This window comes from Vulpes vulpes, chromosome 3 (genome assembly GCF_048418805.1).
Source record: "Vulpes vulpes isolate BD-2025 chromosome 3, VulVul3, whole genome shotgun sequence".
NCBI classification, from domain to species: Eukaryota; Metazoa; Chordata; class Mammalia; order Carnivora; family Canidae; genus Vulpes; species Vulpes vulpes.
Window position 1 is genome coordinate 112,446,989 of NC_132782.1, and position 23,022 is coordinate 112,470,010.

A 23,022-nucleotide genomic window follows, 5' to 3' on the forward strand; every position below is an offset into this window, starting at 1 on the left:
GCTGGATCACTTGGTGTGCTCTGGCTTACTAAGTAATGCAAAATTACTTCCCCAAAAGAGTTGTGTCACTGTATACTCCACCAGCCCCCTTCCATGCATTCCCACAGTCCCCTCCAGTCCTTGGTATTTTCAGACTTATAATCTTTGCAACTCTGGAGAGTATTGAATGCTATCTTGTGTGTGTCTGCTTACAAGATACGTATCAGGAAATACATGAACTAACTGTGGGGAACCAGCTCAGTGGGGCAGTGTTGTCTGCAATACTGTAATGCTCCATCGTGAGAATGTACCTCAGCTCTTTCTCCACCCAGGTGCAGACGCTTGGCCTGTGGGCAGCGTAGAGGCAGTGGCTCGCTTGGTTGCGTTGGCATCCTGCCTCGTTGGACACATAAGTTTCTCTGCGGTGTGACCAGAGTGGGGTTGCCGGGTTTAGGATATGCGTTGTTACTGTGTAATCATGACTGTTTTCCCATGTGGGTCCTGATTTTCGATCCACCAACTCAGAGAGCTGTCCCTGTGCCGTGTCCTCACCGAGACTTGGGATTTTCAGACATTTTAAATGTGAATTTGATGGTTACAAAATGATGTTTCAGGGGTGCCTGAGTGGCTCAGTCAGTTAAGCATCTGCCTTTGGCTCAGGTCATGGTCTCAGGGTCCTGCGATGGAGCCACATCAGGCTCCCTGCTCCATAGGAATTCTGCTTCCCTCTCTACCTCTGCCCCTCCCCATGCTCCTGCGTTCTTGCTTACTCTCTCTCAAAGGGATAGTCTTTAAAAACAAAACTGATGTTTCAGTTGTGATTTTAGTTGCATTTTGATGAATTGCTAATAAGTTGAGCATCTTCTTTCCATAGTTTATTGGCCATTTGTTTCCATTTCCGTGAAATGCTATTCATGTCTTTTGTTCCAGTATTTTCTTCTGGATTGGCTGATTTGGTATGCATTTTTGTATGCACTCTTTATGGGCACTAATCTTCTATCACGTTATTCTTTGTCAGTAATGATTGTTGGAAATGTGTTCTCCCAGGTGCGGCTTGCTGCTGCACTTTCATCCTGGTGTCTGTTTTTGGTTTTGTTTTTGTTTTGATGAACAGGAAGTCTTAATCTTAATTTTGTCAGATATACCAATCTTTTCCTTTGTGGTTTACCCGGGGTTCTGTAAGGCCCATGGGTTGGGTTTTTGTAGAATGAAGTTTTATTGGGACCCAAGCATGCTTATGCTTTCACATGTTTGCAGCCCCTTTCCTGCTGCAGTGGCAGAGTTGAGCAAGAGATCACAGGGCCCAGAAGCCTAAAATATTTACTGTCTGCCCTTCCCAGGAAATGTTTGGTGTGTACCCCAAGGTCATAAAGGTCATGCTTCCATGAAAGTTGTTTCCTGATACATTTCTACCAAACAGGAGTAGGAACCTTTGTTTGAAACTTTTATTCATTTCTCTCTTTGCTGGTAAACTTTCTCATGGGCTTCATTTTCAGGATAGATTAGAAGAGACTTGTAAACTAGCAATCACAGGCTAATTCTGGCTATAAACAAATTGTGTTTGGCCCAAATATTTAAAAAAAAAGTAGTCACAAATATTTGAAGTCAGGTCTCCATAAATATTTGAGTTGCTTATTTCTTTTGAAAAATTAAAAGTTCTGGGAATTTTGGCTTGTATTCCACGATGGCAACAGTCTCTTGGAATGTAGTGGCAGCTGCTGCCTCCTACAGACTGGCCTGCCCTCTGCAGTTGGCTGTAGTGCCATACAGATTGTTCTTCATCCCGGGCCTGTTGGTGCATGTGCAGTTATTTGTTCATGTAGTAAATTATATTGACTGGTTGGCTAGTACTAAACCAGCCTTGCATCCCTGAGATCAACCTGCTTGGTCATGATGTAGTATCGTTTTTACATATTGTAGGATTTGATTTGCTAATTTTTTTATTAAGGATCTCCATGTTTGTGGTCACAAGGGATGTTGGTCTCTCATTTTTTAGTGTAATGTCTCTGGCAGACTTTGATAATTAGGGTAATGCTGTCATCATAAAACTTGTCAGGAAAAATATTCATTCATTTTCTGTTTTCTGAAATAGTTTGTGAAGATTGGTGTCATTGCTTCTTCATTATGTTTGATATGTTTTACTGGTTATTCTGGGCCTCGAATTTCATTTGTGGAAATATTTTTGAAGGCAAATTCAGTTTTTTGATTAGTTATAAAGCAGTTGGGAATTTCTGTTTCATCTTCTGTCAGCCTGGATAAATTTCAGTTTTTTCAAGAAATTTATCCATTTCATCTCAGTTGTTAAATTTCTTGCCAAGGATTTGTTCATAATGTTTCCTTATTATCTTTTTGTAGAATTTGTAATTATAACCCCACCTTCCTTCCTGATGTGAGTGATTGGTATTCTCTCTTTTCTTCTAGATTATTTTGGGGGTTTATTGATCCATCGCTTTTATTGATCTTTTTCAAGAATCACCTCTGGCTTTGTTAATTTTCCTCAGTGTTCATTTTGTTTCAGATTTTTGCTCCTTGTTATTTCCTCCCTTCTGTTTTATTTGGGTTGATTTGTACTTTTTTCTAAGGTGAAACCTTAAGTCATCAATTTTAGACTTCTTTTATTTCTTTTCTTTTCTTTTTCTTTTCTTTTCTTTTCTTTTAGATTTTATTTATTTATTCAGAGAGAGAGAGAGAGAGGCAGAGACACAGGAAGAGGGAGAAGCAGGCATCATACAGAGAGCCTGATGTGGGACTTGATCCAGGGTCTCCAGGATCACGCCCTGGGCTGCAGGCGGCGCTAAACCGCTGCGCCACCAGGGCTGCCCTAGACTTCTCTAACCTAAGCTTTTGAAGCTGTAAGTTTCCTGCTATGAACTTCTGTGGGTGACCCCACAGCTTTTAACATACTGTGTTGGGTTTTTTTTTAGATTTTATTTATTTATTCAGGAGAAACACACACACACACACACACACACACACACAGGCAGAGCCACAGGCAGAGGGAGAAGCAGGCTCCATGCAGGGAGCCCGACGTGGGACTCGATCCCGGGTCTCCAGGATCACGTCCTGGGCTGAAGGCGCTAAACTGCTGAGCCACCCAGGCTGCCCAACATTGTGTGTGTGTGTGTGTGTGTGTGTGTGTGTGTGTGTGTGTGTGTTTGTGTAACTTTTTTTAAAAAATGTTTTTTAGATTTTATTTATTTATTTATGTTTGTTTGTTTGTTTGTTTGTTTATTTATTTATTTATTTATTTATTTATTTATTTATAATGGCTGGGACACAGGCAGAGGGAGAAGCAGACTCCATGCAGGGAACCTGACATGGGACTCGATCCCGGATCTCCAGGATCACACCTCAGGCTGTAGGCAGCGCTACATCGCTGCGCCACCAGGGCTGCCCCATAGTGTGTTTTTATTATTGTTCAGTGATTTCTTGGTTTCTTCTTTGACCTGTGGATCATTTAGTATATGTTGTTTAATTCCTAGATACTTGGGGTATTCCTGGATATTTTGTTATTACTGATTCTGACTTAATTCTGTAGTATTCAGAGAGCTTACTTGGTATGATTTCAGTCTTTGTGAATTTATTAAGACTTGTGGGGGATCCCTGGGTGGCACAGTGGTTTGGCGCCTGCCTTTGGCCCAGGGCGCGATCCTGGAGTCCCGGGATCGAGTCCCACGTTGGGCTCCTGGCATGGAGCCTGCTTCTCCCTCCTCCTGTGTCTCTGCCTCTCTCTCTCTCTCTCTCTCTCTCTCTATGTCTATCATAAATAATAAATTTTAAAAAAATTAAAAAAAAAAAGACTTGTGGCCAACTTCATGGTTTTTCCTAGCAAATATACCAAGTGCACTTGAGAAAGTATTATTCTTTTCAAAAAGAACTATTTTGCAGTTGGGTATAGCATTCTATGAGTATCCATTAAGTCATACTGTAGTTCAGACAATCCGTGTCTTGATTTATGTTTTCTTTTGGGCTTGTTCTATCAGTTGTTGAGAGAGGGATATTAAATGTCCAGCTCTGACTGTGGAATTATCTTTTAATCCTTTGAGGGTGTTTTTATTATTTTTTAAATTTTTTTATGTTTTTACATTTATTTTAGAGAGAGGAAGAGAGAGGGCACGAGCAAGGGGAGTGGCAGAGGGAGAGTGAGTCCCCAGTCTTAGGCCGACTCCCCGCTGAGCTCAGAGCCTGAAGCAGGGTTCAGTCCCACAACCCCAAAATGATCTGAGCCAAGTCAAGAGTTGGACGCGCAACCAACTGAGCCACTTAGGTGCCCCTAATTCTTTAATTTAATTTTTTTTTTAAATTTATTTATTTGACAGAGCATGAACAGTGGGAGTCGTAGGCAGAGGGAGAGGGAGAAGCAGGCTCCCCACTAAGCAGGGAGAGGGAGAAGCAGGCTCCCCACTGAGCAGAGAGAGGGAGAAGCAGGCTCCCCACTAAGCGGTGGCTCCCCACTAAGCACTAAGCCTGGTGCTGGCTCAAACCCAGGACCCTGGGATCATGACCTGAGCCACCCAGGTGCCCCAAATTCTTTAAGTTTTAATGTCATATATTTTTTTTAATTTTTATTTATTTATGATAGTCACAGAGAGAGAGAGAGAGAGGCAGAGACACAGGCAGAGGGAGAAGCAGGCTCCATGTACCGAGAGCCCGACGTGGGATTCGATCCCGGGTCTCCAGGATCACGCCCTGGGCCAAAGGCAGGCGCCAAACCGCTGCGCCACCCAGGGATCCCTTTAATGTCATATTTTGAAGCTCTTTGTTTTTTTTTTTAAGATTTTATTTATTTATTTATTTATTTATTTATTTATTTATTCATTCATTCATTCATTCATTCATTCATTCATTCATTCATGAGACACAGAGACAGAGACACAGGCAGAGGGAGAATCAGGCTCCCTACAGGAAGCCCGATGCGGGACTTGATCCCAGGACCCCGAGATCATAACCTGAACTGAAGGCAGACGCTTAACCGCTGAGCCACCCAGGTGCCCGAAGCTCTTTCATTAGACATATATTTGTGATTAAGCTTTCCTGATAAATTGTATCTTTTATTGTTCTGAAATATCTCTTTTTCTCAGATAATACTTGTTTTGATGTCTTTTGTGTGATAATATGGCCGCTCCACCCTTATTAGGCTTACTTTGTGCATGGTATCTCATGTTCTGTCCATTCCATTTTGGTATTTTTATGTTTTTATGTATTTTTCTTAATTTAAGAGTTTATGTGAGAGAGAGAGAGAGAGAAAGAGAAGACACAGAGGGGGAAGAAAGGGGGAGAGAGAATTTCCCAAGCAGACTGCATGCTGAGTGCAAGCCCAACACAGGGCTTGAGACCACAACCAGAGGTGAAATCAAGAGTTGCACGATTAACCAACTGAGCCCCCCATGTTCTTCAATGTTTTTATATTTGATGTGCTTGTTTTGTAAGCAGCATATCATTAGGTCTTGCTTTTATTATTTCTGACAATCTTTGCTTTATAATTGGAGTGTTTTAGTCCATTAACAGAAAATGCAGGGGTACCTGGGTGACTCAGATGGTTGTGTCTGCCTTCAGCTCAGGTCATTATCTCAGGGTCCTGGGATCGAGCCCTGTGTCGGGCTCCCTGCTCAGCAGGGAGTCTGCTTCTCCCTCTGCCCCTCCATCTACTTAGTGCTTGCTCTCTCTTTTTCTCTCAAATAAGAAAAATCTTTAAAAAATATATATGCAATTGGTATAGTTGGATTTATTTCTATTTTATTGTCTTCTCTCATTTTTCCTCCTCTCTCCTCCTTTCCTTGCCTTCTTTTGGATCAGTAAATATTTTTTAGAATTCCATTTTAGTTCATCTAATGCTTTTTTAAGCTATCCTTTGTGTCATTTTTTTTAGTGGTTATTCTGGTGAATGCGGTGTTCATCTTTCTTAGTCTGTTTAGAATTATTACTGCAATACTTTGTAGAAAATGTAAAAACTTTGCACCTGTATTAAAGTGCATTTCTTCTCTGTATTCCATCCTCTATGTTAGAGTTGTCATATGTATAGCATGTACACCTGTTATAAACTCCGTAAGACGATGTTTTAATTTTTGCTTAAGTTATTTGTATATATATATTTTTTAATTAAGAGGAAAATACTTTTATATTTCTCCAGGTTGCCATTTCTGATTCTCTGCCTTCTTTCTTAAAGATCCAGGTTTCCATCTGAGAGCATTTCCACTCAGCCTGAAGAATTGTAGTGTTTGTTTTCCTGCCTGTCTGCTCTTGAAGACTTTAAAGATGTACCATTGAGGGATCCCTGGGTGGCGCAGCGGTTTGGCGCCTGCCTTTGGCCCAGGGCGCGATCCTGGAGACCCAGGATCGAATCCCACATCGGGCTCCCGGTGCATGGAGCCTGCTTCTCCCTCTGCCTATGTCTCTGCCTCTCTCTCTCTCTCTGTGACTATCATAAATAAATAAAAATTAAAAAAAAAAAAAAAAAAAAAAAAAAAGATGTACCATTGCCTTCTGGAAAGTTAGCTGTCATTCAGATTATTGTTCTTCCATTTAATATGTTGCTTTTCTCTGGCTACTTCCATGATTTTTTTTTTATTTGGTTTTCAGCAGTTGACTATGATTTGCCTGGGTGCTTTTCTTTGAAGTTATCCTGGTAGTGGTTCACTGAGCTTTTTGAATCTGTAAATTTATGTCTTTTGCAAACTTTGGGGGAAATTTTCAGTCATTTCTTCAAATGTTTTTTTCTGCCCTATTCTCTTTCCCATCTCCTTTTGGAACTCCATTTACATGTATGTAAAACTTTTTTTTCTGTTGTCTCACACATGCTTGAGACCCTGTTCATTTGTGGGGTTTTTTTTTGTTTTGTTTTGTTTTTTGTTTTTTTTAAGATTTTATTTATTTATTGATGAGAGACAGCGAGAGAGGCAGAGGGAGAAGCAGGCCCTATGCTGGGAGCCTGATGTGGGACTTGATCCCGGGACTCCAGGATCACGCCCTGGGCCGAAAGCAGACGCTTAACCTCTGAGCCACCCAGGGATCCCCTGTTGATTTGTTTTTAATCTTTTTCCCCTCTGTTTCACACTGAGTAATTCCTGTCAGTCTTTTTTTAAAGTTCACATAAAATCTTAAAAAGGGGGGGGGGTATATATCTCTGAAATTTCCCACCTTTAATTTAGGACTTTTTTGTTTTATTTTTTATTTTTTTTTTAAGATTTTATGTATTTATTCATGAGAGACACAGAGAGGCAGTGACAGAGGCAGAGGGAGAAGCAGGGTCCCTGAGAGGAGCCTGATGTGGGACTCGATCCCAGGACCTGGGGATCATGCCCTGAGCCAAAGGCCAAAAGACGCTCAACCACTGAGCCACCCAGGTGTTCCTTAAGACTGTTTTGAGACCTTTTGTTCCAACATCTGATTCTTCTTGGCACCAGTCTCCATTTATTGTCCCTTCTCTCTCTCTCCCTCCCTCTCTGTCTCTGTCTCTCTCTCTCTCTTTCTCTCTCTTTTAGTTTTTTCATTTTTTCATTTTTGTTTATTTATTTTTAAAGATTTTATTTATTCATGGGAGACACAGAGAGAGAGAGGCAGAGACACAGGCCGAGGGAGAAGCAGGCTCCATGCAGGGAGCCCGATGAGGGACTCAATCCTGGGACTCCAGGATCACACCCTGGCCCAAAGGCAGTCACCAAACCACTAAGCCACCCAGGGATCCCCTCTTTTTTTTTTTTTTTTTTAATTCAATTTGCCAACATATAGTATAACACCCAGTGCTCATCTCATCAAGTGCCCTCCTCAGTCCCCATCACCCAGTTACCCCATCCCCCCACCCATCTTCCCTACTGCAACCCTTTGTTTCCTAGGATCTCTCATGGTTTGTCTCCCTCTCTAATTTTTTCCACTCAGTTCCCCTCCTTTCCCTTATAATCCCTTTCACCATTTCTTATATTCCACGTATGAGTGAAATCATATGATGATTGTCCTTCTCCACTTATTTCACTCAGTATAATATCCTCCATACTTTCTAGTTCCATCTGTGTCGAAGCAAATGATGGGTATTTGTCTTTTCCGACAGCTGAGTAATATTCCATTGTGTATACATACCACATCTTTATTCATCATTTGTTGAAGGACATCGTGTCTCCTTCCACTGTTTGGCTATTGTGGACACATTGCTGCTATGAACATTGGGGTGCAGGTGTCCTGGCATTTCACTACATCTGTATTTTTGGGGTAAATACCCAGTAGTGTGATTGCTGGGTCATAGGGTAGCTCTATTTTTAACTTCTTGAACCTCCAGAGTGGCTGTACCAGTTTGCATTCCCACCAATGGTGAAAGAGGGTTTCCCTTTCTCCATGTCCTCTCCAACATTTGTTGTTTCCTGTCTTGTTAATTTTCACTATTCTCACTGGTGTGAGGTGGTATATCAGTGTGTTTTGATTTATATTTCCCTGATGCCAAGTGATGTGGAGCATTTTTTCATGTGGTTGTTGGCCATGTGTATGTCTTCTTTGGAGAAATGTCTGTTTATCTCTTCTCCCCATTTCATGACTGGATTATTTGTTTCTTGGGTGTTGAGTTTGGTAAGTTCTTTCTTTATAGATCTTGGATACTAGCATTTTATCTGATATGTCATTTGCAGATGTCTTCTCCCATTCTGTAGGTTGTCTTTTAGTTTTGTTGAATGTTTCCTTTGCTGTGCAGAAGCTTTTTATTTTGATTAAGTCCCAATAGTTCATTTTTGCTTTTGTTTCCCTTGCCTTCATAGATGTATCTTGCAAAAAGTTGCTGTGGTCAAGTTCAGAAAGGTTGTCTGCATTCTCCTTTAGGATTCTGATGGATTCTTGTCTCACATTTGGATCTTTCACCATTTTGAGTTTATCTTTGTGTATGGTGCAAGAGAGTGGTCTAGTTTCATTCTTCGGCATGCGGCTGTCCAATTTTCCCAACACCTTTTATTGAAGAGACTGTCCCTTTTCCAGTGGATAGTCTTTCCTGCTTTGTTGAATATTAGTTGACCATAGAGTCAAGGGTCCTATTTCTGGGTTCTCTATTCTGTTCCATTGATCTATATGGATTGACCCTTCTCTTGAGCAGGGGTCACGCTTTCCTGTTTCTCTGTACATAGAGTAACTTGTTACTACATCCTGGATATTGTGGATGTTACCTTGTGGAGTTTCTTTTTCTTTTTTTAAAAATATTTTATTTATTTATTCATGAGAGACACACACAGAGAGAGAGAAACAGAGACACAGGCAAAGGGAGAAGCAGGCTTCATGCAGGGAGCCCCACGCTGGACTCAATCTTGAGTCTCTAGAACCACATGCTGGGCCAAAGGCAGTGCTAAACCGCTGAGCCTCCCAGGCTGCCCCCTCGTGGAGTTTATTCTTTTGTATTATTCTGAAGAGTAGTTCTTGTTTTAAAGTGGGCTATTAAACGGGTTGGACTCAAGCTGCAAACAGAAGAGTTCGATTCTTTTATCCTTAATGGGCTGTTTGCAGTTAGCCCCACACATGCATGGTTCAACTGCTGAGCCACCCAGATGTTCCGAGACTTAGAAGAATTTATTCCCTGAACTGGGAGCTCCCTTTTTCTGACTCTCATGGTTCAACTGCTGAGCCACCCAGATGTTCCGAGACTTAGAAGGATTTATTCCCTGAACTGGGAGCTCCCTTTTTCTGACTCTCCGTTCTGCCCCCCACCCCACACATACCTTTTACCCCCCCCCCCCCTTTTTTTAAGACTTTATTTATTCCTGAGAGACACACAGAGAGAGCACACGAGCATAGAAGCAGGGAGCCCGATTGTGGGACTCGATCCCGGGTCTCCAGGATCAGGCCCTGGGCCAGAGGCAGGCTCTAACCCGCTGAGCCACCCAGGGATCCCTACCTTTCACCTTTTATGGTTATTCTAATCTCTCTGGTTCTTTAGGCCAGAAAAAAGTATACATTGTATATGTGTCAGCCAGCCTCCCTTTGTTGAACCTGCCTCCATTCTGTGTTCCCTTCCTCCAAATGTCAGCTCTCATCCAGAACCTGCTTGTCTTTGGTGAGTTCTTCAGAGCCTTTTAGGTGGTCCTTTTTGTGGTTCCTAAGTTCATGATTGTTACCCACAGGAAGTTTGGTTGGAGGCTATAACTCTGCTGTACTGGCAGTGGCATTCTGTAGTAAAGACAAAAAGTTAAATTATTCTTATCTCTTCCACATGTGATAAAAAGGGAGACTGTCCATTTGGGATATGTTATCAGGAAAACAGTCTGAACAGTCTACGTATTTCTCATGGCTTAAAATACTAAGTGTGTCCATATCTAAAGTACTATATATACTTAAGATGTCATTATGAAGCAAAACCATAGTAAGAACAGGGGCGCCTGGGTGGCTCAGTCAGTTAAGCATCCCACTCTTTTCTTTTTTAAAAAATTTTATTTATTCATGAGAGACACACAGAGGCAGAGACATAGGCAGCGGGAGAAGTAGGCTCCTCAAGGGGAGCCTGATGTGAGACTCAATCCCAGGACTCCGGGATCACACCCTGAGCCAAAGGCAGATGCTCAGTCACTGAGCCACCCGGGTGTCCGGAGCGTTCAACTCTTGATTGCAGCTCAGGTCATGATCTCAGGGTTGTGAGATCTGAGCCTCACGTGGGCTTCTTGTTCAGCAGTCTGCTTTTCTTCCTTTTCTTCTCCTTCTGCCCCCACCTCCACCCCCGCTTGTACATGTGCTCTGTCTTTCTAAATAAATAAATAAATAAATAAATAAATAAATAAATAAATAAATAAATAAATAAAATCTTTAAAAGAGACAAACCATAGTAAGAACAATGGCTGATGTAGAGGGGAGATGAGTGATTAAAAAGGAAAGTCTCCAGTGTGTTTTGACTCCTTTACCTTACTTGGCTGCCCATGTAGGCAGTTGCATTTTTAATTCTTGCTTCCTAGTCAGAAATGGCCCTGCCAGACTGCTAACACTGTCTCTTGGCTGATCAGGCTCCCAGATGGACTGTTCTTGAGCATGGTGATGTTTGCAGTGATGCAAACGAGAGCTGCTTTTGCACTAGAGGCCATGGAGTATGGAGAAATACGGGTGCTCTCACCTTCATTTGTTTGATACTAAGAAATACAGACATGTTCTACATGAGCAAAAAGTCAGTAATAGAGCGGGCTTCTGGGTGGCCCAGTTGGTAAAGTGTCCAACTCTTTTTTTTTTTTTTTTTAAGATTTTATTTATTTGAGAAAGAGAGAGCTCAAGAGAGTGCAAGAGAGCACAAGTGGTGGAGAGGGAGAAGCAGGCTGCCTCAATCCCAGGACCCTGGGATCATGACCTGAGCCTAAGGCGGCTGCTTAACCAACTGAGCAACCCAGGTGCCCCAGTCGTCCAACTCTTGATCTCAGCTCAGGTATGGATCTCAGGGTTGAGTTCAAGCCCCACACTGGGCTCCATGCTGGGCATGGAGCCTACTTAAAAAAAAAAAGAAAGAAAGAAATGCCACAAGCTGGCTTAGAGCAGCAGTTTGAAATGAGCGGCATAGGAAATAAGTGCTGTGAATTCACAGTAGAGAGAAGCGGTTCCAAAGTGCTGGGGGTGGGAGGACCTCACACTGGACTCTGAAATAGTTTGGGCAGAGAGAGGGATGTGTTTGCAGGCAGAGGAAACAGTATGAGCACTGGCAGGTATGTGTGGGATGTCAGATTCAAACTATTGTTCCCATTTTGTGCCACCCCAAACCACCAAACAGATTAACACGCAGACATTGCCACCAGCCCTGAGGTTTGTGGTTTTTCCTGCAGGGTATAGAGGAAACATGAGGACAGCTACTGTGCAGATAGTGTGTTTGTATCTGCATCAGGCAGATCGACTGCACTGTTGGTTTATTCTTACAGTCACTGTGGGAAGTTAACTCTCAATCAAATATGCCCTTAATAGTGCTGTTAGGGCAGCCCCGGTGGCGCAGCGGTTTAGAGCAGCCTGCAGCCCTGGGCATGATCCTGAAGCCCCGGGATCGAGTCCCACGTTGGGCTCTCTGCGTGGAGCCTGCTTCTCCCTCTGCCTCTCTCTCTCTCTCTCTCTCTCTCTCTCTCTGCATCTCTATGAATAAATAAATAAAATATTTTAAAAATAGTGCTGTTGATTACAGTTGTCGTGCAGTTATAATGGAAAGTCTGAAAGCCCTGGTTGGAAATATGGATTAGTAATTTTTTCTTTTCCCTAACAAGGAGGACTCCTGTTTCTCCTATTGTGAATAACAAATCATTCCAAAAAGATCCTACTCAGTGGGGAAAGCAACAGGAATAGGGAAAGTGAGACATGGGGAAACTGTTGAATCTTGGAGTGAGGAAGGCCTTTATCAGGACAAATTTTGGGAGGCTGCTCACCTCGCCTAGCATGGCTGCGTCAACTTCATGGAGTCTGAGGCTGCGCTCGGCTCCCAGTGCATGGAGCCTGCTTCTCCCTCTGCCTGTGTCTCTGCCTCTCTCTCTCTCTCTCTCTCTCTCTCTGTGTGACTATCATAAATTAAAAAAAAAAAAAAGTTTCCAAAATCCTATCTTAAAAAATATATGGATAGGTGTTCAGTCTTGCTCGTAGTGAGAGAAATGTAAACAAAAACTATAGCAAATTTTTTTTTTTTTTTATGATAGTCACAGAGAGAGAGAGAGAGAGAGAGGCAGGCAGAGACACAGGCAGAGGGAGAAGCAGGCTCCATGCACCGGGAGCCCGACGTGGGACTCGATCCCGGGTCTCCAGGATCGCGCCCTGGGCCAGCTAAACCGCTGCACCACCCAAGGATCCCCTATAGCAAAATTTTTACTTGACCAATAGGCCGAAGTTTTTCTAATGCTGTCTTGGCTGGAGTGCAAGGTGACACACATGAGCATGCTGCTGCCAGGAGTGTAAGCTGATGGTCTCTGGAGGGTGACCTGCAGCATTGACCATGGTGTAAACTGGATGTGACCTGGGACCTGTGACCCAACATCAACATGTGTACTCAGATGTGTGTCCGGGCACGAATGAAATGATGTATGTACGAGAATATTCTTTAGAGTGCTGCTTTTTATTTTTGAAGCTTGTTATTTTGGAATATTTTGTACTCGACAGGGCTGTTACAGAAGTAATAACAGGCTTCCCTTCCCTTAGTTTCTCCCAGTGTTAATATCTTAAGTAACTACAGTACAGTGACTAGAAAATCAAGTAGTGGGACGCCTGGGTGGCTCAGCGGTTGAGTGTCTGCCTTCGGCTCAGGGCGTGATCCCAGGGTCCTGGGATCGAGTCCCACATTGGGCTCCCTGCATGGAGCCTGCTCGTCCCTCTGCCTGTGTCTCTGCCTGCCCCTCTCTCTCTGTGTCTCTCATGAATGAATGAATAGAATCTTAAAAAAAAAAAAAAAGAAAAAAGAAAATCAAGTAGTGGTGGTGGCATACTGTTGACTAATGTGCTGATCTTATTTGAATTGAACCAGTGTTACCCATCCGTGTCCTCCTCTGTCCAGGACCCCATACCTCAGGGGGGTCGGCGTGCCTCCTCATTCCTTTCTGCCTTCTCCTGGTTCCTCCGTCTGTGTGTATCCTTCAGGATTGTGACATTTTTTAAGAGGACTGCCTGTTAATTCATAGGATATCCCTTGATCTGAGTTTGTCTGATGGTGTTTTTATGATTTGGTGGAGATGTGGTTTTTTTTCTCCTTGTTTTTTATTTTTATAATATATTTTTTTTCACATTTTTAAATTTAAATTCAATTTGTCAACATGTAATATAAGGTGGAGATGCATTTTTGGCAAGAAGACAAGGGAAGGGAGGCTATGCCCTCCCACCCCACCAGGATTGCAGGATGTTGACCAGTCTTGTTCCTGGTGACGGCAATTGTGGTTACCTGGTCAAGAGGTATCTTCCACTTTCTTCATGGCAAACAACTGTTTTGGGTGTCCTTTGGGAAATACTGTGAGATTATGCAGATATTCTCGTGGACGTTTAACACCTCAACGGTGTATACCTGTCATAGCTGTTACCGTGCTTGCCCAGTGCTGTTTCCACCATTCGTAATACATTTATTTGTTCATTGTAATTGTGCTGTGAGGAAGAGGTCTTTTCTCCTCCATGTATTGATGAGTCATTTAAGCATGAACTAACTTTTTTTTTTTTTTTTTTTTTTTTGACATTCTTACTTCCTTTGCTGGCTATAAGGTTGCAGTCCATTACTGTCATCCTTTTGTCGCTCACAGAGTCCTAGGATTTGCCTTCGGAGGCACTTTCCAGTTGGAGCCTGTGCCCTTTTGAAGCACCCAATCCCCGGGGGCCCTTCCTCCTGTCTGGCACATCTTTGTGTTCTCCAAGGGCTGTGGAGAACGGCCTTTAGGCACCCAGGTCTGCCTGCTGGGGAGGGTGACTGTCCAACACAGCGTGCCCAGGACCGCGATGTTTCCTGAGGCCTGGGCCTCCCCCGCCCGCGGGCCTCACTCACTCACACCCCCGCTCCCCATACTGGTTCCTGCACCCCTGCCGTAAGTCAGGAGGAATCTCGTGGCCGTGGCCGCACTGTGCCTCCACTTCCGCATGAAGCTGGCCCCCCCCTTTCGTACCTGCTTCCTCCTGACTCAGGCCCCACGAGGTACTTACTTGCCTGATCTGTACCTGCATGAAGCAGGTTCAGAAGCACTAAGATTCTGCTGCGGTGATTATATGCAGTGCTTTCTGAGGCTAACTTCACAACCACAGCACCTTTTTCTGAAGTCACCTGGGATAATTCTTGCCTTTTAGGGTGCTTCTGTTGTTCATAACACAGTTACACGTGTTTGTTAGGGTTCTGTCTTGTGGAATGTCCCCCATGCACACCAGGTGCCCCTACATACTCCTTGCTGCTTGCGTGAGAACTGTAGTTCTGAGAGTCACATATACAAAGGGGCAGGCTCAGAAAAGTCACATGCCCCTCGGCTCTGCTCCCCTGTCCCCAACTCCCCACTCTTTCTTTTGTTCCCATGTGCCCGCTATGAGTTGAGGTGTTGTTTCCCCAAAAGATGTTGAAATCCTGACCTCCACGATCGATCTGTCAATATGACCTTATTTGGAAATGAGGTCTTTGCAGTTGATCAAGTTAAGATGAAGCCGTTAGGGTGGGTCCTGGTTCAGGATGACCATGTCTTTATAAAACAGTGGAATTTGGATACAGAGTCTGATGTGCAAGAGGGAAGATGCCACGTCCAAGCTGAGGGACACCTGAGGCTATGGAATCGAAGAGGGCTGAGGGCAGATTCTCCCTCACAGCCTCAGAAGGAACCAGCCGTGCTGGCATTCTAGCCTCCAGAACCTTGAGATGGAAAATTTCTGTGATTTCCGCTGCCCAGTCTTTGATGCTCTGCTACAGACCCCTGGACACAGTTCGCAGCCCTTCTAGATAGTCCGTTTCTTGTGGTTTGAATTGTGTGCCTCCAGAAGATATGTTCAGGTCCTACTCCTGGGTACCTGTGAATGTGACCCTATCTGGAAATAGGGTCTTTGCAGATGCAAAAAAAGATGAGAGTGTACCGAATTAGCGGGAGCCCCAAATCCCGTGTAACTGGTGTCTGACAGGGAGATCTGGACATAGGGGAGAGACACGCATGGGGAGGAGGAGACCATGTGACAACAGGGTCAGAGATAGGAGCCAGGCAGCTGCCGGCAGAGGTGTAGACAAACTTCCTCAGAGCTTTTGGGAGGAACCAGCCCTGCTCACACCTTGTTGTTGGACTTCTGCCCTCCAGAACTGTGAGGGGCTAGGTTTCCGCTTTTAGCCACCCAGTGTGTGCCACTTTTCTTCCAGCAGCCCTGTGACATGATCTCCCAAGTTTCTGGTTTATCCTGCCTGTGTTTCTTCTGCACAGAAGAATGGAAACATGCATATCTTTTTGTATCATCTCTTTTTGTCCATAAAGGAGGGTGACATGTGGTAGATAATTCTTTGACGTTTCAGAGCATTATTTAAAAATTTTTTAAAAGATTTTATTTATTCATGAGAGACACAGAGAGAGAGAGACAGAGACATGGGCAGAGGGAGAAGCAGGCCCCGTGCAGGGAGCCCGACGTGGGACTTAATCCCAGGACTCCAGGATCAGGCCCTGGGCTGAAGGTGGCGCTAAACCTTTGAGCCACCCGGGCTCAAAGATTTTTATTTGAGGGACGCCTGGGTGGCTCAGTGGTTTGGTGTCTGCCTTCGGCTCAGTGTGTGATCCCGCAACTCCAGGATAAAGTCCCACATCGGGCTCTCTGCATGGAGCCTGCTTCTCCCTCTGCCTGTGTCTCTGCCTCTCTCTCTGTGTCTCTCATGAATAAATAAATAAAATCTTAAATATTTTATTTGAGAGAGAGAGAGCACAAACGGAGAGGGGAGGAGGGAAAAGCAGACTCCCTGCAGAGCAGAGAGCCTGACGCGGGGCTTTGATCCCAGGATCCTGAGATCTGACCTGAGCCGAAGGCAGACGCTTCCTCAACTGAGCTACCTGGAGCATTATTTTAACGGCATAAGACTAGAAACAGTTTAAACATCCATCAGTTGAACACTAAGTACTTACCCATTACAGTGGAATACCGTTCGTTAAAAAGAATAAGGAGGTCTGTAGACAGAAATGAAATAATCTGTGAAGTGTGTGTTCTTTTTTTATTTAAGTTTTTATATTTTTCAACTATGTGGATAAAGTGAACAGTGCAATTGGGCCCAGATTATTAAATGTTTAGGCTGTTTGAAAATTGAATATTTAAATGTTTTTTAAGGTATTGTGCAAAGGTCATGTTATTTGGAAATCCAGGAATAAGCTTAAAGAAAAGGCAAATTTTTATACCTCATAGGAATGTGGAAGTTGATTGAGTTTTGAAACCTCCAGGTCCTTTCTGGACACTCTGAATCATTCCTTTCTGACTGTGACGTGTGTGGGGCACAGCGGGTGGCTCGCGCGGGTCTCGACTTCCACACTGGGGCAACGGGGGGTGCTTGGGGTGTCCGGTCTGTCTCCTTGAAAGCCTTGGGCAGAAAGCACCTCCTCCGTCGCGCCAGTCCTGGCCTGGGGGTCTTGGAGTCAGGTGAGCGATGCTGTTCCGAGGGGCTGCTGGAGAGTGTGGGTTCCATCCCGCCGGGTGGACGACGGCTGTCTGCGGAGGACGGTTGTGCAGCGCCAGGCCACGGGCCGCAGCGCCAAGTCGAGGACGTCTGCCTCCTGCCCTCACGCTGGGTTCTCTGTTCGCTGTGCTGCGCGCAGAGTGTGACAGTGTGCATCCCTTTCCTGATTACAAGGTAGAGGAGATCATTTGCTGGCTTTCAGTTTTTACTTTATTTTTTATTTTTTAATTTTTTTTAATATTCATTTATACATGAGAGACACACAGAGGCAGAAACATAGGTGGAGGGAGAAACAGACTTCCTGAGGGGAGCCTGATGTGGGACTCGATCCCACGACCCTGGGATCATGACCTGAGCTGAAGGCAGATGCTCAACCACTGAGCCACCCAGGTGCCCCTGGTTTTCAGTTTTTAAATACACTAATTTTAAAAAATTGACAGTTTTGGACAAAAAGGAAGATAGTCATTGAGGGCTCATTAGAACGTGTGAGAGTGTTTCGGAGCATTCATATAAAAATTGGATCCCTCTTAAGAGTATCTTTTTTCCTTCCCCTGTTCATGGTTGTCAGAGGGTAAGGAAGGCTGGCCTGTGTTGCTTTGGGCTCGGAGTAGGGGTGGGGGCTGGGTGTGCCGAGGCCTGTTCGAATTCTGTTGGTTTGTGCAGGATCTGTCCGGGGCCACACATGGGCACTGGTGACAGAGGCCTCTGCCCCTTAGTTGGGGTTCATTCTTGGAATTTGATACGTGTGAGGATATGTTACCAGAACGTACACTGCAGTACCCGTGTATGGCCCTGCCTCCCTGAGTGCCCGATCTCGTCTGAAGTACCCACCAGCCACTCAGCGTTCAGTCACTTCCATCTCTCCAGGTGATGTTGGGTCTTTTGAGCAATGGCCTGCCTTAGAGATCGCCATGTTAGTGTTTGCAGGACCCACCAGACGTCTGTTTCCAGTGTCTTACTAAATGTTTGTTCTTCATGTTTGTCTTTCCAGGAAAACCCTTTCTTTGTCCTTGGAGGACCCCGGCCCAGTCCCGGAGCCCCAGGCGAAGCCTTGCGTCAAGCTTCCACGCTGGCCGGCTCTTCAGCTCGCAGGCTGCTGAGGACCGGACAGAGGAGCCCTTGCACTCCATCATCAGCAGCACCGAGACCGTTCAGGGTACTGTGTGCAGCCAGCGTAGGCCCACTGCTGGCCTAGAAGGGGAAGTTTCTGAGGCAGAAGCAATGATTGATAGAGCTGCCCACTTGCTTCAGACGAAAGATCTTGGTTGGAGGGAGGGTTCCCCAAAACAAAGCATCCTCCGTTTCCGGCTTGGCAGGGAGCTTCTGACGGCCATCCTGGTGCGTCTTGCCCCCTCTGGTGGTCACCCGTGAGCTTGCGGCCAGCCACCTTCTCTGAGTGGTGGTGATTCATGGCACATCTGCTAATAATCAGGGAAGCAGGGTGTAAACCCAGCATTGGCCCTGTCGATGCAGGACTGCACTCTCAAGCTGTATGTCAACTCAGAAGTCTAGAAAAGCAATCTGGAGCCAGTCCTCAAGTGAGTCTATTTCTGGCTTTCACAGGAGATGACAACATAGTCTTTGATGTTTGGGTCAAGAAGTGAGGTTTTCTTGTTCATTTGCTATCTAAATAATTTGAAAACCAAATTTGGTTTTGAAGAATAGAACCCAGGGTCTGGTTGTTAGAGCCAGTCGTCTCTCTCCTCCAAGCACCTTGGGAAGTGCTGGCCTGGACAGACCCTCGAGGTAGCCCCTGAGGCGACAGGTCTCAGCGATGGGAAGCAGAGGAGGCTCCCTTTTGCCCCTTACTGTGGAGAGAGGGGACCACTGGCTTATTCTCCTCCTCCTGCCTCAGAGCCCCAGTGCCTTTGTTCCTTCCTTCTTTTGTTCACTTTCTTTTTTTAAGATTTTATTTTTAAGTAATCTCTACACCCAATGTGGAGTTGAACTTGCGGCCCCAAGATCAAGAGTGCAATGTTCCACTCATTCAGCCAGCCAGTCACCCTTTTGTTCACTCTTTTGAAAAAAATGTTTTAAGAAAAAAAAAAAAAAAAAAGGAAAAAAAAAAGAAAAGAAAAAATGTTTAAAACTTACTACCTGAAACATTCTCTTGAATGTTGCGTAGCATATTCCATGAAAATAGAAACTGAACTTTATTGGTCGTGTCTGTGATTCATTACCAGGTTCCATTTCCAAACATGAGTTCCAGGCTGAAACAAAGAAGCTTCTGGACATTGTTGCCCGTTCCTTGTACTCTGAAAAAGAGGTGCAGTACCTGTTAATCATTTCTAGTATTAGCGGGGTTTCTTTTTGAGAAAATAATTTTTATGCTCTTCTAAGAAAATGCCAGGTGAGAGCTGTGAGAACACATTAAATTGGGTAGGTCTGGATCTTAGCTACCAACAAGAGTAATTTTACTAAATTTTACTAAATTTAGGTTTCATGGACAGATAGGCCCAGATTGTTCTTTGTGCTAGATTGACTCCAGGAGTTAATTTTTGTTGATCATTTAGAATCCCCCCAGATATGGGCATGGGGTCCTGGGCTTCATTACTGTGGTAGTGGCGGTGAGGAGTGACAGGCAGTGGGAGAAGTCAAGAATAAGTGGTCCATTTCCACGCTTGATATTGCTAGAATGCAGAGAGGAGTTTTGAGGAAGGGTAAAGCACAATATTCCAAAGTTAAAAGGGACTTTTTAGGAAGTACTTTCAAGGCTTGTGCTGTTGCATACCATATTCAAGTATCCTAGTGATCTTCAGCTTCTGTTCTCTTGGGGTCACATCACCACACTTCCTCCCTCATGTGGAGGTAGAAGATCTGTTTGAGGTCAAGGTGCTGCTTCTCCAATGCAGACATGTAGTTGGGCTCTGTGGCCCTTTCCTCCCCTCAACATGGTAGGCCTTCACTACAGGAAGCCATGAAGTCCATCTTCAGGGGGTAGAAGAAACAGTGTCAGGGCATATTCTGACATCCCTGGCCAAGAGTTGAGCCAGAAGCGATGGCACCAGGATCTTAAAGTTCGAGCTGATGTAACAGATTGGCACCTGCTCTGTTTTCAGGACGGAGCAGCAAGGTTAGAGTTTACTCCTTCAAGCTGTGTCAGGGAGAAGCCTGGGCCTTGAGTCATTTTGGGACCTGTGCTAGAGAAAGCCTCTGGGAAAGTGGGAGGTCTTTAATGGTTAAAACACTGAGTATTTTAAAAAAAAAAAAAAAAAAAGACAAAACCACAGTATTCTTTGACAATTCTCTCCCAACTTTTTTTTTTTTTTTTTTTTTGATTTTATTCATGAGACACAGAGAGGCAGAGACACAGGCAGAGAGAGAAGCGGGCTCCATGCAGGGAGCCCAGTGTGGGACTTGATCCCGGGTCTCCAGGATCAGGCCCTGGGCTGAAGGTGGTGCTAAACCGCTGAGCCACCTGGGCTATCCTGTCTCCCAACTTTTAACACACACTTCGGGTGCTACTGACCGGTATGTCCCGCGGTGCTAGCGTCGTCTTCCCGCTTCTGTAGGTGTTTATACGGGAGCTGGTCTCCAATGCCAGTGATGCCTTGGAAAAGCTGCGTCACAAGCTGCTGTCTGAAGGCCAGACGCTGCCGGAAATGGAGATCCATTTACAGACGGACGCTGAGAAAGGCACCATCACCATCCAGGTATCCCCTCCTGGGAGTCCTGCCTCGAAGCGCCGACCCTCTTCACACCCGGGGTGGGGGAGCCGGACCAGGTGATGCCCCACACATCTTCATTGTTGACTTGGGTTTTAGCTTACTATAAAAATAGCATTATTCAAATAATAATAATAATAATGTTTAATATAGAAAATTTGGAAAACACAGAAGAAGCAAATTTAAAATCACCATATTGTTTGGGGATAACACCTGTTACCGCACTAACATGTGTCAGCATAGGGTTTCTGTGTCTTTATTTACCTATCTAAACATTGTTAAATTATGTATTATTTTTAGAATTCTGTCTTTACATTTTCAACTGTACTTATTGTCTCATAACACATATTTCCCCGTGTCATTAAGTATCCTGGGGTACAATTTTTAATCACAGCTCACTGGTTGAATTAATAGTCTTGCTTTAGATGAAGCAATACTTAACGGCTGTTGTAACCTTTTGAAAATATTAAGATCAGAAAGAAAGGCAAATGTGGGGGGCTCACCAAGCAGTGGTTCTGAGGGACACAATGTTGCCAAGCAGCTGCTTTAGAGCCCTGGGTGAGGTGGGAGGATGTGCTTCAGGGGTCACTGAGCAGATGTTTCTGACCTGGAGTTTCCTGCCTCCAGCAAGGGAGCTGGGTTTGGCCACCCAGGACGGTGCTAGAGGGGGGCCCTTGTGCTCTCTTGTCACTCATTCCGTCTGGTCTGTGTGTGTGCGCCTTTATGCAGTGATTTTAAGAAGCTTTTACTGAGGTGAGATTTACATACGGTAAAATTCAGGTTCAAGTGCACACGTCTTGGTAACGTGATGCCAACATGATTTCCTCACCCCAGATCCCTTCCGAGCCTCTGTCAACCACTCATGTGCTCTCTGCCCTTTCAGGTTTGTATTTTCTAGAATCTGTAGGAACAGAGTTTGACTTCTCGCACTTGGCAGAGTGCTGTGAGATCCATCCCTGGTGCAGCGCGTAGCTGTAGCTCGTAGCCATAGCTCATTCTGTTTCTCCCAGAGAAGTATTCTGCTGTACATGCACAGCACACTTTGTCGTCCGCTCGCCAAGTGATACGGGCTTGGGGTGTTACAAATAAAGCTGTTGGGGACATGTCTTTTCATTCCTCGGGTAAATGCCCAGGAGTGGGGCTGCTGGCTCAAGGAGAGAGTCTGTAACTTTGGGAGCCGCCCGGCTGCCTGCAGTGGCCGCATCTGGAAGGTCCCCCGCTGCATCCTCGCCAGCACTGGTTACTGTCAGCCTTGGAGATTGGGGCCATTCTAGTGGACGGGCAGCCTGTCTCAGTGTGGGTTTAGTGTGCATTTCACTAACAATTAACAGTCGGTACTGAGCATCTTGTCATGGGCTTGCCATTTCTGTATCTTCCTTGTGAAATGTCTGGATTTTGGGTTTATTTTCAATCAAGTTGTTTGTTGCTCTTTTTTTATTGAGTGGTGAGATGTCTTTATATTATATATTTTGGGTATAAGTTCCTTATTAGATATACTTTGCCAATATTTTTTCCCCAGTCTTTGGTTTGCCTTTTTATTTTCTTGGTGGTTTTTGAAAAAGAAAGGTTTTAATTGCATTAAAGTCTAGTTTATTTTATCACTTGCTCTGTCTGTGTTTCTTGCTTTTTAGCAGCCTGAGATATCTCTGCCCCTCCCACAGTCAGACTTTCCCATTTTCTTGCAGAGGTTCTGCAGTCTCGCTCGTCCTCTGGGTCTGATCTGTTGGGGGCCTGGTGTGTGTGTGGGGGTGCTGGGGTTGATTGAGGTTTTAGCCCCGTGTCTTTTCCTTTTCTCTGTCAAGTTTTCCTGGAACCTTTGTCAAAGCTCAGGGGACGCAGTCTGCACAGCTGTGTTTCTGGACCCTCTTCTGTCTCCTGGCTCTTTCTGTGTGTCTGCCTGCTAGTAGGGTTTGTTTTTGTGCAGCCTGACCCCCGAGGCTAGAGCCCGTCTCTCTAGTGACTTGTGCTATGACTTCTTGGGGGTCCCACCTGATAGGTGTAACTAATAGCCACTTGTGCCCCGGGGCCGTCCACCCGCCTGTCTGTCCCAGCCCCCCAGGTTCTGGCTTCAGAGCTCAACCTGCCTCTCTCCTCAGGACACTGGCATCGGGATGACACAAGAAGAGCTGGTATCCAACCTGGGAACGATCGCCAGGTCGGGGTCAAAGGTAAGCCCCCCACTACCCCTTCCTCAGCTGCGGCAGCTGCTGCCCTTGGGGGTTCGAGGGTCTCTCCTCGAGGCTGCCCCAACCAGAGGGGCCACAGCCCAGCAGGCTCTGCTGCCAGCTTCAGTAGGAGCGTTCTTGGGCATCAGCTTCGTCAGCGCTGAGA

General features: G+C 45.0%; 1 protein-coding gene across 6 annotated transcripts in view; it reads left to right on the forward strand.

Moving 5' to 3' along the window:
- Nucleotides 1-23,022, forward strand: part of TRAP1 (TNF receptor associated protein 1) — a 52,436-nt gene that overhangs the window by 12,202 nt on the left and 17,212 nt on the right. For 2 of the 6 annotated variants that reach the window (XM_072751382.1, XM_072751381.1), the window contains exons 2-6: nucleotides 17,690-17,893; nucleotides 18,018-18,182; nucleotides 19,210-19,292; nucleotides 20,539-20,679; nucleotides 22,788-22,859. In XM_072751382.1, coding sequence (XP_072607483.1) covers nucleotides 20,629-20,679; nucleotides 22,788-22,859 — 123 coding nt within the window. In that variant the 5' untranslated portion in view covers nucleotides 17,690-17,893; nucleotides 18,018-18,182; nucleotides 19,210-19,292; nucleotides 20,539-20,628. Of the gene's footprint in view, nucleotides 1-16,595; nucleotides 17,894-18,017; nucleotides 18,183-19,209; nucleotides 19,293-20,538; nucleotides 20,680-22,787; nucleotides 22,860-23,022 lie in introns of those variants that run through there. The other 4 variants (XM_026003002.2, XM_072751379.1, XM_072751383.1 and 1 more) reach the window with 3 other exon arrangements.